Raw genomic sequence first — 21,289 nt, 5'->3', positions numbered from 1 at the left:
ACACTCTCTCACACACACACAAACTCACACACACACACTCTCGCACACTCTCACACACACTCTCACACACACATTCTCACACACACACTCTGTCACACACACTCTGTCATACACAAACACTCACACATACACTCTCTCTCTCACACACACACTCACACACACAAGCTCACACACACATTCACACACACACTCTCACACACACATTCACACACACACTCTCACACATACATTCACACACACACACACTCTCACACACACGCACACACACACTCACACACACTCTCTCTCACACACTGCCTCACACACTCTGACACACTCTCACACACACACCCTCATACACACACTCACACACACACAATCTCACACAAACACACTCACACACACACTCTCTCTCACACACACACTCTCACACACACATTCACACACACACACTCTCTCACACACGCTCACTCTCAAACACACTTTCTCCCACACACGCTCACTCTCAAACACACTTTCTCTCACACACTCACATATTCACTCCCATTCAGACTTTCACAAACTCTCTCACACACACATTCATACAGACACACTTACTCTCACACTCTTTCTCACACACACACACTCACATATACACACACTCTCTCGCACGCACACACACACGCACTCTCACACACTCTCTCTCACACACACCCTCACACACACACACCCTCTCACACATGCTCAATCTTAAACACACACACACACACTCACACACACACTCACACATTCACTCCCATTCAGACTTTCACACACTCTCTCACACACACATTCATACACACACGCACTCTCACACACACACTCACACACACGCACATTCACACACACTCACACACACTCTCACTCACATACCCACACACTCTCTCACACACACAAACTAACACACACACTCTCTCTCACACACTCTCTCACACACACAGACAGTCTCTCACACACATTCTCTCTCACACACACTATCTCCCACACTCTCAGGCACACTCACACACACTAACACCCACTCTCACACACACTCTCTCTCACACATACACACACTCAATCTCACACACACACACTCTCACAAACACTCTCACACAAACACAAGGGCTGGAGCGCTTCAGCTATGAAGAGAGACTGGGCAGATTGGGTTTGTTTTCCTTGGAGCAGAGGAGGCTGAGGGGGGACATGATTGAGGTGTACAAAATTATGAGGGGCTTAGATAGGATGGATACTGAGGAGCTTTTTCCCTTAGTAGAAGGGTCAATAACTAGGGGGCATAGATTCAAGGTAAAGGGCGGGACGTTTAGAGGGGATTTGAGAAAGAACTTTTTCACCCAGAGGGTGGTTGGAGTCTGGAACTCACTGCCTGAAAGGGTTGTGGAGGCAGAAACCCTCACAACATTTAAGAAGCATTTGGATGAGCACTTGAAATGCCATAGCATACAAGGCTACGGACCAAATGCTGGAATATGGGATTAGATTAGACAGGGCTTGATGGCCGGCGTGAACACGATGGGCCGAAGGGCCTCTATCCGTGCTGTATAACTCTATGACTATGACTCTATGACCCTCTCTCATAAACACACACACTCACACACACTCTCTCACACGCACTCTCACACACATTTCTCATACACACACACTCTCACGTACACTCTCTCTCACACACACGCACTCTCACACAGACTCTATCACACACACTCTCTCATACACACACACTCTCACACGGACTCTGTCACACACACTCTCTCGCATACACACACACACTCGCACACACACACTCTCACACACACTCTCTCTTACACACACACTCTCACACAAACTCCCTCACACACACCCTCTCTCTCACACACACACAATCACACACTCTCTCTCACACACTCACTCTCACGCACACTCTCACACACACACTCTCTCTCATACACACACTCTCACGCACACTAATACACACACTCTCTCTCTTACACACTCTCACACACACATTCACACACACACACATTCTCACACTCACTCTCACACGCACATTCACACTCACACACACACACACTCACACATTCACACACATTCAGACTCTCACACACTGTCTCACACACACATTCACACACACACACTCTCACACACACACACTCACAGACACTTTCTCTCTCACACACACATTCACACACACACACTATCTCTCACACACACACTCACACACACACACACTCACACACACTCTCTCTCACACACACGCACTCTCATACACTCTCTCTCACACACACTCTCTCACACACTCACACTCACACACACACACATTCACACACTCACACACACAGACACATTCTCTCATAGACACACTCTCTCTCAGACATACTGTCTCACACACTCTCACACACACGCACTCTCACACACACACTCACACACTCTCACACACAATTTCACACATACTTTCTCACACCCACTCTCTCATACACAAAAACTCACAGACACTCTCTCTCACACACACAAACTCACACACACGCTCACACACACATTAACACATGCACTCTCACACACACATTCACACATACACACACTCACACATTCACACACATTCAGACTCTCACACACACATTCACACACACACAATATCTCTCACACACACACTCACACACACACTCTCACACACACTCTCTCTCACACACACACTCACACACACTCTCACTCACACACACTCTCTCACACACTCACAGTCTCACACACACACACACTCACATACTCTCACACACTCTCACGCACACACACAGAAACACACACACTCTCACACACACTCTCTCACACACACACTCACACTCACACATGCTCACTCATACATTCACACATACAGACTCTCATACACACACTCACACACTCTCACTCTCACACAAACACTCTCAAACACACACTCTCACTCACACACACTCTCACACACTCTATCTCACACACTCTCTCTCGCACACACACTCTCACACACACACACTCTCACACACACCCTCACACACACACTCTCACACACTCTCTCTCATACACACACTCACACACTTTATCTCACACACTCTCTCTCGCACACACACTCTCTCACACACACACTTACACACACACTCACACACACTCTCACTCACACACACTCTCACACACTCACACTCAACCCACACACATATACACACACTCACACACACAGACACACTCTCTCATACACACACACTCACACACACTCTCTCTCACACACACACTCTCTCAGACACACTCTCACACACACTCTCTCTCACACACACACTCTCACACACACATTCACACACACACACTCTCTCACACACTCTCACTCTCTCACACACACACACCCACTCTCTCAGTCATTCTAACACACAAACACTCACATACTCTCACACACTCTCTCACGCACACACACAGAAACACACACACTCTCTCTCACACACTCACACACACGCACTCACACACACATTCACTCACACACACTCTCATATACACACTCACACACACACACAATCTCACACAAACACTCTCACACACACACTCTCTCTCACACACTCACTCTCACACACACATTCACACACACACATGCTTAGTCTCAAACACACACACTCACACACACACTCACACATTCACTCCCATTCAGGCTTTCACAGACTCTCTCTCACACACATTCATACACACACACTCACTCTGACATTCTTTCTCACACACACACACTCACATACTCTCACACACTCTCTCGCATGCGCACACACACAGAAACACACACACTATCACACACACTCTCTCACACACGCACTCACACACACACAGACTCTCACACACTCTCTCACACACACCCTCACACACACACACTCTCACACACTCTCACACACACACACTAACACCCACTCTCACACACACTCTCTCACACATACACACACTCAATCTCACACACACTCAATCTCACAAACACCCTCTCTCATAAACACACACACTCACACACTCTCTCACACACACCGTCACACACTTTCTCATACACACACACTCTCACGTACACTCTCTCTCACACACACGCACTCTCACACAGACTCTGTCACACACACTCTCTCATACACACACACACTCACACACACACACTCTCACACACTCTCTCACACACACGCACTCTCACACGGACTCTGTCACACACACACTCTCACACAAACTCCCTCACACACACCCTCTCTCTCACACACACACAATCACACACTCTCTCTCACACACTCACTCTCACGCACACTCTCACACACACACTCTCTCTCATACACACACTCTCACGCACACTAATACACACACTCTCTCTCTCACACACTCTCACACACACATTCACACACACACACATTCTCACACTCACTCTCACACGCACATTCACACTCACACACACACACACTCACACATTCACACACATTCAGACTCTCACACACTGTCTCACACACACATTCACACACACACACTCTCACACACACACACTCACAGACACTTTCTCTCTCACACACACATTCACACACACACACTATCTCTCACACACACACTCACACACACACACACTCACACACACTCTCTCTCACACACACGCACTCTCATACACTCTCTCTCACACACACTCTCTCACACACTCACACTCACACACACACACATTCACACACTCACACACACAGACACATTCTCTCATAGACACACTCTCTCTCAGACATACTGTCTCACACACTCTCACACACACGCACTCTCACACACACACTCACACACTCTCACACACAATTTCACACATACTTTCTCACACCCACTCTCTCATACACAAAAACTCACAGACACTCTCTCTCACACACACAAACTCACACACACGCTCACACACACATTAACACATGCACTCTCACACACACATTCACACATACACACACTCACACATTCACACACATTCAGACTCTCACACACACATTCACACACACACAATATCTCTCACACACACACTCACACACACACTCTCACACACACTCTCTCTCACACACACACTCACACACACTCTCACTCACACACACTCTCTCACACACTCACAGTCTCACACACACACACACTCACATACTCTCACACACTCTCACGCACACACACAGAAACACACACACTCTCACACACACTCTCTCACACACACACTCACACTCACACATGCTCACTCATACATTCACACATACAGACTCTCATACACACACTCACACACTCTCACTCTCACACAAACACTCTCAAACACACACTCTCACTCACACACACTCTCACACACTCTATCTCACACACTCTCTCTCGCACACACACTCTCACACACACACACTCTCACACACACCCTCACACACACACTCTCACACACTCTCTCTCATACACACACTCACACACTTTATCTCACACACTCTCTCTCGCACACACACTCTCTCACACACACACTTACACACACACTCACACACACTCTCACTCACACACACTCTCACACACTCACACTCAACCCACACACATATACACACACTCACACACACAGACACACTCTCTCATACACACACACTCACACACACTCTCTCTCACACACACACTCTCTCAGACACACTCTCACACACACTCTCTCTCACACACACACTCTCACACACACATTCACACACACACACTCTCTCACACACTCTCACTCTCTCACACACACACACCCACTCTCTCAGTCATTCTAACACACAAACACTCACATACTCTCACACACTCTCTCACGCACACACACAGAAACACACACACTCTCTCTCACACACTCACACACACGCACTCACACACACATTCACTCACACACACTCTCATATACACACTCACACACACACACAATCTCACACAAACACTCTCACACACACACTCTCTCTCACACACTCACTCTCACACACACATTCACACACACACATGCTTAGTCTCAAACACACACACTCACACACACACTCACACATTCACTCCCATTCAGGCTTTCACAGACTCTCTCTCACACACATTCATACACACACACTCACTCTGACATTCTTTCTCACACACACACACTCACATACTCTCACACACTCTCTCGCATGCGCACACACACAGAAACACACACACTATCACACACACTCTCTCACACACGCACTCACACACACACAGACTCTCACACACTCTCTCACACACACCCTCACACACACACACTCTCACACACTCTCACACACACACACTAACACCCACTCTCACACACACTCTCTCACACATACACACACTCAATCTCACACACACTCAATCTCACAAACACCCTCTCTCATAAACACACACACTCACACACTCTCTCACACACACCGTCACACACTTTCTCATACACACACACTCTCACGTACACTCTCTCTCACACACACGCACTCTCACACAGACTCTGTCACACACACTCTCTCATACACACACACACTCACACACACACACTCTCACACACTCTCTCACACACACGCACTCTCACACGGACTCTGTCACACATACGCTCTCGCATACACACACACACTCGCACACACACACTCTCACGTACACTCTCTCTCACACACACGCACTCTCACACAGACTCTATCACACACACTCTCTCATACACACACACACTCACACACACACACACACTCTCTCTCTCACACACACTCTCTCTTACATACACACTCTCACACACTCTCTCATACACACACACTCTCACACATACATACTCTCACACCCTCTCTCTCATACACACACACTCTCACACTCACTCTCACACACACTCTCACACACACACTTACACACACACTCACACACACTCTCATTCACACACACTCTCTCTCACACACACTCTCTCTCACACACACATTCACACACACACACATTCACACACACACTCTCACACACACACTCACACACACACTCTCTCTCTCACACACTCTCACACACACATTCACATACACACACATTCTCACACTCACTCTCACACACACACTCACACACACACGCACTCTCACACACTCTCTCTCACACACACATTTACACACACACACTCTCTCACACTCTCACTCGCATACCCACAAACTCTCTCACACACACAAACTCACACATACACACACTCACACACTATCACACACGCTCTCACACATACACACACTCACACACTCTCACACTCAATCTCACACACACATTCTCAAACACACTCTCTCACACACACACTCACACACTATCACACACACTCTCACACATACACACACTCACACACTCTCACACTCAATCTCACACACACATTCTCAAACACTCTCTCTCACACACACACTCACACACACTCTCACTCACACACACTCTCACACACTCACACTCAACCCACACACATATACACACACTCACACACACAGACACACTCTCTCATACACACACACTCACACACACTCTCTCTCACACACACACTCTCTCAGACACACTCTCACACACACTCTCTCTCACACACACACTCTCACACACACATTCACACACACACACTCTCTCACACACTCTCACTCTCTCACACACACACACCCACTCTCTCAGTCATTCTAACACACAAACACTCACATACTCTCACACACTCTCTCACGCACACACACAGAAACACACACACTCTCTCTCACACACTCACACACACGCACTCACACACACATTCACTCACACACACTCTCATATACACACTCACACACACACACAATCTCACACAAACACTCTCACACACACACTCTCTCTCACACACTCACTCTCACACACACATTCACACACACACATGCTTAGTCTCAAACACACACACTCACACACACACTCACACATTCACTCCCATTCAGGCTTTCACAGACTCTCTCACACACACATTCATACACACACACTCACTCTGACATTCTTTCTCACACACACACACTCACATACTCTCACACACTCTCTCGCATGCGCAGACACACAGAAACACACACACTATCACACACACTCTCTCACACACGCACTCACACACACACAGACTCTCACACACTCTCTCACACACACCCTCACACACACACACTCTCACACACTCTCACACACACACACTAACACCCACTCTCACACACACTCTCTCACACATACACACACTCAATCTCACACACACTCAATCTCACAAACACCCTCTCTCATAAACACACACACTCACACACTCTCTCACACACACCGTCACACACTTTCTCATACACACACACTCTCACGTACACTCTCTCTCACACACACGCACTCTCACACACACTCTGTCACACACACTCTCTCATACACACACACACTCACACACACACACTCTCACACACTCTCTCACACACACGCACTCTCACACGGACTCTGTCACACATACGCTCTCGCATACACACACACACTCGCACACACACACTCTCAAGTACACTCTCTCTCACACACACGCACTCTCACACAGACTCTATCACACACACTCGCTCATACACACACACACTCACACACACACACACACACTCTCTCTCACACACACTCTCTCTTACATACACACTCTCACACACTCTCTCTCTCATACACACACACTCTCACACATACATACTCTCACACCCTCTCTCTCATACACACACACTCTCACACTCACTCTCACACACACTCTCACACACACACTCTTACACACACGCACTCTCACACACACATTCTCACACACACACTTACACACACACTCACACACACTCTCATTCACACACACTCTCTCTCACACACACTCTCTCTCACACACACATTCACACACACACACATTCACACACACACTCTCACACACACACTCACACACACACTCTCTCTCTCACACACTCTCACACACACATTCACATACACACACATTCTCACACTCACTCTCACACACACACTCACACACACACGCACTCTCACACACTCTCTCTCACACACACATTTACACACACACACTCTCTCACACTCTCACTCGCATACCCACAAACTCTCTCACACACACAAACTCACACATACACACACTCACACACTATCACACACACTCTCACACATACACACACTCACACACTCTCACACTCAATCTCACACACACATTCTCAAACACACTCTCTCACACACACATTCACACACACACATGCTTAGTCTCAAACACACACACTCACACACACACTCACACATTCACTCCCATTCAGGCTTTCACAGACTCTCTCTCACACACATTCATACACACACACTCACTCTGACATTCTTTCTCACACACACACACTCACATACTCTCACACACTCTCTCGCATGCGCACACACACAGAAACACACACACTATCACACACACTCTCTCACACACGCACTCACACACACACAGACTCTCACACACTCTCTCACACACACCCTCACACACACACACTCTCACACACTCTCACACACACACACTAACACCCACTCTCACACACACTCTCTCACACATACACACACTCAATCTCACACACACTCAATCTCACAAACACCCTCTCTCATAAACACACACACTCACACACTCTCTCACACACACCGTCACACACTTTCTCATACACACACACTCTCACGTACACTCTCTCTCACACACACGCACTCTCACACAGACTCTGTCACACACACTCTCTCATACACACACACACTCACACACACACACTCTCACACACTCTCTCACACACACGCACTCTCACACGGACTCTGTCACACATACGCTCTCGCATACACACACACACTCGCACACACACACTCTCACGTACACTCTCTCTCACACACACGCACTCTCACACAGACTCTATCACACACACTCTCTCATACACACACACACTCACACACACACACACACTCTCTCTCTCACACACACTCTCTCTTACATACACACTCTCACACACTCTCTCATACACACACACTCTCACACATACATACTCTCACACCCTCTCTCTCATACACACACACTCTCACACTCACTCTCACACACACTCTCACACACACACTTACACACACACTCACACACACTCTCATTCACACACACTCTCTCTCACACACACTCTCTCTCACACACACATTCACACACACACACATTCACACACACACTCTCACACACACACTCACACACACACTCTCTCTCTCACACACTCTCACACACACATTCACATACACACACATTCTCACACTCACTCTCACACACACACTCACACACACACGCACTCTCACACACTCTCTCTCACACACACATTTACACACACACACTCTCTCACACTCTCACTCGCATACCCACAAACTCTCTCACACACACAAACTCACACATACACACACTCACACACTATCACACACGCTCTCACACATACACACACTCACACACTCTCACACTCAATCTCACACACACATTCTCAAACACACTCTCTCACACACACACTCACACACTATCACACACACTCTCACACATACACACACTCACACACTCTCACACTCAATCTCACACACACATTCTCAAACACTCTCTCTCACACACACACTCACACACACTCTCACTCACACACACTCTCACACACTCACACTCAACCCACACACATATACACACACTCACACACACAGACACACTCTCTCATACACACACACTCACACACACTCTCTCTCACACACACACTCTCTCAGACACACTCTCACACACACTCTCTCTCACACACACACTCTCACACACACATTCACACACACACACTCTCTCACACACTCTCACTCTCTCACACACACACACCCACTCTCTCAGTCATTCTAACACACAAACACTCACATACTCTCACACACTCTCTCACGCACACACACAGAAACACACACACTCTCTCTCACACACTCACACACACGCACTCACACACACATTCACTCACACACACTCTCATATACACACTCACACACACACACAATCTCACACAAACACTCTCACACACACACTCTCTCTCACACACTCACTCTCACACACACATTCACACACACACATGCTTAGTCTCAAACACACACACTCACACACACACTCACACATTCACTCCCATTCAGGCTTTCACAGACTCTCTCACACACACATTCATACACACACACTCACTCTGACATTCTTTCTCACACACACACACTCACATACTCTCACACACTCTCTCGCATGCGCAGACACACAGAAACACACACACTATCACACACACTCTCTCACACACGCACTCACACACACACAGACTCTCACACACTCTCTCACACACACCCTCACACACACACACTCTCACACACTCTCACACACACACACTAACACCCACTCTCACACACACTCTCTCACACATACACACACTCAATCTCACACACACTCAATCTCACAAACACCCTCTCTCATAAACACACACACTCACACACTCTCTCACACACACCGTCACACACTTTCTCATACACACACACTCTCACGTACACTCTCTCTCACACACACGCACTCTCACACACACTCTGTCACACACACTCTCTCATACACACACACACTCACACACACACACTCTCACACACTCTCTCACACACACGCACTCTCACACGGACTCTGTCACACATACGCTCTCGCATACACACACACACTCGCACACACACACTCTCAAGTACACTCTCTCTCACACACACGCACTCTCACACAGACTCTATCACACACACTCGCTCATACACACACACACTCACACACACACACACACACTCTCTCTCACACACACTCTCTCTTACATACACACTCTCACACACTCTCTCTCTCATACACACACACTCTCACACATACATACTCTCACACCCTCTCTCTCATACACACACACTCTCACACTCACTCTCACACACACTCTCACACACACACTCTTACACACACGCACTCTCACACACACATTCTCACACACACACTTACACACACACTCACACACACTCTCATTCACACACACTCTCTCTCACACACACTCTCTCTCACACACACATTCACACACACACACATTCACACACACACTCTCACACACACACTCACACACACACTCTCTCTCTCACACACTCTCACACACACATTCACATACACACACATTCTCACACTCACTCTCACACACACACTCTCACACACACGCACTCTCACACACTCTCTCTCACACACACATTTACACACACACACTCTCTCACACTCTCACTCGCATACCCACAAACTCTCTCACACACACAAACTCACACATACACACACTCACACACTATCACACACACTCTCACACATACACACACTCACACACTCTCACACTCAATCTCACACACACATTCTCAAACACACTCTCTCACACACACACTCACACACTATCACACACACTCTCACACATTCACACACACACTCTCTCACACACTCTCACAATCAAACACACATACACACACACTCACACATTCACTCCCATTCAGACTCTCACACACTCTCTCACACACATATTCATACACACACACTCACTCTCACAGTCTGTCTCACACACACACTCACATACTCTCACACACTCTCTCTCATACACACACTCACACTCACACACACACTCTCTCTTACACACACACACTCACACACACACACACTCACACACACATTCATACACACACTCTCAAACACACACTAACACACTCTCTCTCACACACTCACACACATCTCTCTCACACACACACACACACTCTCACACACTCTCTCTCATACACACCCTCAAAACACACACGCTCTCACACACTCTCTCTCACACACACACTCACACACTCTCTCACACACTCTCTCTCACACATATATACACACTCACAAACTCTCACACACACAGACACACTCTCTCATACACACACACTCACACACGCTCTCTCTCACACACACTCTCTCTCAGACACACTGTCTCACACACTCTCACACACACTCACACACACGCACATTCACACACACACTCACACACACACTCACACACACACACTCACACACACTCTCACACACACCCTCACACACACCCTCACACACACTCTCTCACACACACACGCGCACACACACATTCACACACACACACTCACACTCACACACAAACTCTCACACACACCCACTCACACTCACACACACTCACACACACACATGCTCACACACACATTCACACACACAAACTCTCATACACACACTCACACACACACACAATCTCACACAAACACTCTCACACACACACACATACTCTCACACACACATTCACACACACACTCTCATACACACACTCTCACACACACATTCACACACACACAAAATCTCACACAAACACACTCTCTCACACACACCCACTCTCTCACACACACCCACTCTCTCACACACACACACTCACACACACACATACTCTCACACATTCTCTCTCACACACATCCTCACACACTCTCACGCAATCTCTCTCACACACACTCTCTCGCACAAACACTCTCTCACACACACATTTAAACACACACTCCCACACACTCTCACTCACACACACTCTCTCACACACTCAGACTCACACACACACTCACACACACACACACACACACTCACACACACACTCTCACACACTCTCTCACATACACACACTCACACACACACTCACACACACTCTCTCACACACACACACTCACACACACTCTCTCACACACACATGCTCACACGCACATTCACACACACATTCACACACACACTCTGATACACTCTCTCTCACACACACATTCACACACACTCTCACTCTCAAACACACACACACACACTCACACACACACACACACATCCACTCCCATTCAGACACACACACTCTCTCACACACACATTCATACACACACACTCACTCTCACAGTCTTTCTCAAACACACACTCACATACTCTCTCTCATGCACACACACGCAGAAACACACACACTCTCACACACACTCTCTCACACACACACTCACACCCACTCTCTCACACACACACACACACACATACTCTCAAACATTCTCTCTCACACACACGCTCACACACTCTCACACAAACACACTCTCACACACACACATTCACACACACACTCACACACACTCTCTCACACACACACACTCACACACACACTCAAATACACACACTCACACACACATTCACACTCACACATACACTCACACATTCACACACATTCAGACTCTAAAACACTGTCTCACACACACATTCACACACACAGACACTCTTTCTCACACACACACACTCTCACACACACTCACACACACACACTTACACACACACTCTCACACACACATTCACACACACACACACTCTCATACACTCACTCTCACACACACATTCACACACACACAATCTCACACAAACTCTCTCACGCACACACTCTCTCTCGCACACACACTCTCACACACACATTCACACACACACTCTCACACACTCTCACTCTCAAACACACACACACACACTCACACACACACTCACACATTCACTCCCATTCAGACTCTCACACACTCTCTCACACACACATTCATACACACACACTCACTTTCACAGTCTTTCTCACACACACACTCACATACTCTCACACACTCTTTCTCACGCACACACACACAGAGAAACACACACACTCACACCCACTCTCTCTCACACACACACTCACACACACACACATACTCTCACACGTTCTCTCTCAAACACATCCTCACACACTCTCACACACTCTCTCTCATACACACACACACACTCTCGCACAAACACTCTCTCACACACATTCACACACACACACTATCTCACACACACTCTCTCTCACACACTTTCACGCACAAACTCACACACACAGATACACACACTCACATACTCTCACACACTCTCTCTCTCACACACACATTCACACACACACTCACACATACTCGCTCACACACACACTCACACACACACTCTCACACACTCTCACACACACCCTCACACACACTCTCTCACACACACTCACACACACTCGCTCACACACACACTCACACACACACTCTCACACACTCTCACACACACCCTCACACACACTCTCTCACACACAGATGCTCACAGACACATTCACACACACACTCACACACACACACTCACACACACACATACTCTCACACATTCTTTCTCACACACCTCCTCACACACTCTCACACATTCTCTCTCACACACACTCACACACTCTCTTGCACAAACACTCTCTCACACACACATAAACACACACACTCACACACACTCGCTCTCACACACTCACACAAACTCTCTCTCACACACTCTCTCTCACACTGAATCACTCACACACACACACACACTCTCACACACAAATCCACACACACACTGACACACACACAACTCACTCACTCAATCACTCACAGACACACTCACCCACACACATACTCACAATCACACACTCACACACACACTCTAACACACACTTTCACACATACACACTCACACACACTCTCTCACACACACATGCTGACACACACATTCACACACTCTCTCTCACACACTCACACAAACTCTCTCTCACACACTCTCTCTCACACTGAATCACTCACACACACACTTTCACACTCACAGACACAGTCACACTCATACATACACTCACACATTCACACACATTCAGACTCTCACACACTCTCACACACACATTCACACACACACACAATCTCACATAAACACTCTCACACACACACTTTCTGTCGCACTCACTCTCACACACACATTCACACACACACACACAATCTCACACAAACACTCTCACACACACACTTTCTCTCGCACACACTCTCTCACACACACTCACACACACACACTCACACACACACTCTAACACACACTTTCACACACACACACTCACACCCGCAAACTCTCACACATGCAGTCAGACACACACACTCTCACACAAACACACACACACTCTCTCTCACACATACACTCACACACACACACAGACGCACACGCACACTCTCACACTCAAACTCTCACACACACTCTCTCACACACACTCTCTCACACACTCTCTCTCACACACACACTCGCACACACTATTTCTAACACACACACTCACACACTCTCTCACACACTCTCTCTCAAACACTCACACACACACTCACACACACACTCACACACACTCACACTCTCTCTCTCACACACACACTCTCTCACACACTCTCTCACACACACATACTCACACACACACTCACACACACTCACACTCTCTCTCTCACACACACACTCTCTCACACACTCTCTCTCACACACACATACTCACGCACACACTCACACACACTCACACTCTCTCTCTCACACACACACTCTCACACACATACACTCTCACACACACAATCACAATCACACACACACATTCTCTCTCACACACACATACTCACACACACACAATTTCACACGCACACACTCTCACACAATCTCTCTCACATACACACACGCACACACACACATACTCTCACGTACACACTCTCACACATGCACTCGCATACACACTCACACAAATACACACACACACTCACACACACTCACACACACTCTCACACACTCTCTCACACAAACTCACACACACACACACTCACACACACACACACTCACACATTCACTCTCACAGACACACTCACACACACTCTTTCACACACACACACACTCACACACACACACACTCACACACACACATACACACACACTCTCACACATACACTCTCTCACATACACACTCTCTCACATACACACTCTCACACACACTCTCACAGATGCACATATACACTCACACACACTAAAACCCACAGACACACACACAGTCACTCACTCACACACACACTCACCCACAAACACACTCTCACAAACACACATTCTCACAAACACACTCTCACACACACTCTCACACACACAATCACACTCTCACACACACACACACACTCGCACACACACACTCTCACACAATCTCTCTCTCACACACATGCACTCACACACACACTCTTACACACACTCTCACACACACGCACACACACACTCTCACACAATCTCTCTCTCACACACATGCACTCACACACACACTCTGACACACACTCTCTCTCTCACACACACGCACACACACACTCTCACACAATCTCTCTCTCACACACATGCACTCACACACACACTCTTACACACACTCTCTCTCTCACACACACTCACACACACACTCTCTCTCACACACACATACTCTCACACACACTCTCACACCCTCTCTTTTGCACACTCACACATTCACACACACACGCACACACACACTCTCACAAACACAAACACTCACACACACACTCACAATCTCACACACACACTCTCACACAATCTCTCTCACACACACACTCACACACACATACTCTCACATACATACACTCATACACTCTCTCTCTCACACACACTCATTCAAACACACACACACTCTCACACAAACACACTCTCACACACACACACTCTCACACACACAGTCTCACACACTCTCTCACACACACAAATACATTAACACACAAACACAAACACACACTCTCACACACAAAGACACACACACTCGTACACACTCACACACACAGACACACACATTCATGCACACACACTCTCACACACACACTCTGACACACACTCTCACACACACTCTGACACACACTCTCACACACACAAACACACTGTCACACAGACACACTCACTCTCACACACACACTCACTCACAGACACACACTCTCACACACACACTCACTCACACACACACACTCTCACACACAAACACCCTCTCACACACACACTCGCACACACACTCACACACACTCTCACACACAAACACCCTCTCACACACACACACACACTCGCACACACACTCACACACACACTCTCACACACACTCACACACACACACTCACACACACACTCTCACACACACACTCTCACACACACACATTCTCACACACACAAACACATTCTCACACACACACTCACTCTCAGACACACACACTCCCTCTCACACACACACACAAACACACTCTAACACACACACACACTCTCACACACACTCTCACACACACACACAAACACACTCTAACACACACACACACTCTCACACACACTCTCTCACACACACACAAACACACTAACACACAAACACACAAACACACTCTCACACGTGCTCTCACACACACTTTCAGAAAAACTCTCACACACAAAGACACACACACACACACACACACACACACACACACACACACACAAACCTTCACCACATGGACTGCAGCAGTTCAAGAAGGCGGCTCACCACCTCCTTCTCAAGGGTGATTTGGGATGGGCAATAAATTCTGGCATTGCCGGCAATGCCCACATCCCATCAACTCTCACACATACACTCTCACACATACACTCACGCACATACACTCACACACAGACACAGACACACATACAGACAAATACAGACAGGCACACACACACACGCATAGACACAAACAGAGACAGACACACACAGGCATATAAAACACATGCAGACACATCAACACAGACAGACAGGCACAATACACTCAGACACAATACACGCACAACACTCAGACACATCCACACAGACACACATACAGACATAAACACACTCATACACAAGACACACAAACACTAACAGACACACTCACACATAGCACACAGATACATACAGATATATACACAGAATAATACATACAAACTCACACACATATGCAACATCACACATTCACTCATGTGCACGCACACTCACACAAACACACACACTTACTTTTACTCACACATTCACTCATGCACACACACTCACAATCACTGATATGCCACACACACACTCAAACACACAGACACACTCACACACTTCCCATCAGGAGCAGGAGCCCTTGGGGCTTTCCCCCTTCCTTTGTCAGGGTTACTGAGGTCAGCTGCAACGCCCCCGCACCACCACCCCCCCCCACCTCGGCTGTGATCAGACAGGCCGGCAGAGGCTGCGCTTTGAGCTGGGACTCTCTGGCCTGAAAACTCCAAACGTTTAGTGACTGAGTCAGCATTCGAGCCGAACGTTTAATTCAGCAGGGACTGTGAAGGACGGGCCTTTTATTCAGCCTGTGATGGGCTGGGTCACACATGACCACTGTGGCTGAGTGCAGCTCTCCAATCTAATTGACTAATGGCAATGTAGCCGCAGTCACTGTGGCCAGGTGGCGTGGCCATTGGTCGAGTGGAGTGTTACCTCAGGGTGGGGTCGCCAACGCTGTAGGACCGTCCTGGAGTCTCCAGGAATTGAAGATTACTCTCCTGGGCACAGCTGCCAGCAACCCAGGAGTAAAATCATAGATAAATAGTGAAATAAATAGTGTGTCTTTTCATTTCTTTGAACACTTCTGTTTATTATTTATAAAAAACATTGGAGATGGGAAAGAAGGTTGTTTGAGAGTCAAGAATCATCCAATCGGATAATGAAGAGTCTGTTCACGTTCCGATTGGCCGTGGGAAGGCTTTGCGCCCAGGGATGGGCTTGTCGGGCGACCAATGGCGGGATTGTGGGGGTGGGACAGAGGAAGGAGGGAGGTCACGTCATGTAACCTCCAGGAATATGTCCGACCAGAATTGGCAGCCCTACCTCAGAGTGTAGAGGATCTTGCCATCGTTCCAGATTCGCAGCAGCTGATTAGGTGTGGTGATCCAATGAGCGTCTGCCCGCTTCGAGTTTCGGAATATCGTATCCGGGATCCAAATGCGTTCCACCATGTTAGTGTTCAAGGTCAGGACTTTCAGTGTGCTGTTAAAACGCAGCCTCCTGTCATACCAGGTCTGTGCGAAGAAGATATCGATGGTGTACTCCTGCAACACAAGGCAGACCCATTTAAATTCACGAGGGGAGGGTTGGGTCAGACAGTACCGGTGGGGGGAGGGGTGGGTCAGACTATACCGGTGGGGGGTAGGGGTGGGTCAGACTGTACCGATGTGGGGGGGAGGGTCAGACTATACCAGTGTGGGCGAGGGGTGGGTCAGACTGTACCAGTGTGGGCGAGGGGTGGGTCAGTCTGTACCAGTGTGGGTGAGAGGTGGGTCAGACTGTACCAATGTTGGCGAGGGGTGGGTCAGTCTGTACCAGTGTGGGTGAGGGTTGCGTCATACTGTACTGGTTTAGGGGAGGGGAGGGTCAGACTGTACCGGTGTGGAGGAGGGGTGGGTCAGACTGTACTGGTGTGGAGGAGGGGTGGGTCAGACTGTACCAGTGTGGGTGAGGGGTGGGTCAGACTGTACCAATGTTGGCGAGGGGTGGGTCAGTCTGTACCAGTGTGGGTGAGGGGTGCGTCAGACTGTACTGGTTTAGGGGAGGGGTGGGTCAGTCTGTACCGGTGTGGGTGAGGGGTGGGTCAGACTGTATCGGTGTGGAGGAGGGGTGGGTCAGACTGTACCAGTGTGGGCAAGGGGTGGGTCAGACTGTACCAGTGTGGGCGAGGGGTGGGTCAGACTGTACCGGTGTGGGGGAGGGGTGGGTCAGACTGTACCGGTGTGAGGGAGGAGTGGGTCAGACTGTACCAGTGTGGGCGAGGGGTGGGTCAGACTGTACCAGTGTAGGCGAGGGGTGGGTCAGACTGTACTGGTTTAGGGGAGGGGTGGGTCAGACTGTACCGGTGTGGGCGAGGGGTGGGTCAGACTGTACCAGTGTACGAGGGGTGGGTCAGACTGTACCAGTGTGGGCGAGGGGTGGGTCAGACTGTACTGGTTTAGGGGAGGGGTGGGTCAGACTGTACCAGTGTGGGCGAGGGGTGGGTCAGACTGTACCAGTGTGGGCGAGGGGTGGGTCAGACTGTACCTGTGTGGGCGAGGGGTGGGTCAGCCTGTACTGGTTTAGGGGAGGGGTGGGTCAGACTGTACCAGTGTGGGCGAGGGGTGGGTCAGACTGTACCAGTGTGGGCGAGGGGTGGGTCAGACTGTACTGGTTTAGGGGAGGGGTTCAGTCTCCATGAGGAATGCTGATTAAAACATATTTTGAAGCCTTAAATTACATAGTATTTAGAGCACTGGTCATGCTGGTGTTTATGCTCCACACAAACCTACTCCCACAATACTTCATCTCACCCCATCAACTAATCCTTCTATTCCTTTTTCCCTCATGGGCATATCTAGCTTCCCCTGAAATGAGCAAGCAAAGTGTGGCATCTGTCCAAACCTCTCAAACTCGTCAGTCCCGCCGGATTCGGGTGGCATGGGGAGCTGCTGCACCTGGTTTATTTCAGTCTAACCCGC

The 21,289-nt window shown here is 48.3% G+C and overlaps 1 protein-coding gene across 1 annotated transcript in view; it reads right to left on the bottom strand.

Annotated features, from left to right (window-relative positions):
• The window catches only part of LOC147124880 (gamma-aminobutyric acid receptor subunit gamma-4-like), a 782,579-nt gene that overhangs the window by 151,030 nt on the left and 610,260 nt on the right, over nucleotides 1-21,289 (bottom strand). The window contains exon 4 of the mRNA XM_085994155.1: nucleotides 19,653-19,873. Within this exon, the coding sequence (XP_085850281.1) occupies nucleotides 19,653-19,873 (221 nt within the window). The remainder of the gene's footprint in view (nucleotides 1-19,652; nucleotides 19,874-21,289) is intronic.

Source organism: Somniosus microcephalus, chromosome 1, assembly GCF_052327205.1.
Source record: "Somniosus microcephalus isolate GS21.2 chromosome 1, FLI_Smic_1.0, whole genome shotgun sequence".
NCBI lineage: Eukaryota > Metazoa > Chordata > Chondrichthyes > Squaliformes > Somniosidae > Somniosus > Somniosus microcephalus.
The sequence above is the reverse complement of the archived record's forward strand: the minus strand, read 5'-3'. Positions and strand labels throughout refer to the sequence as shown.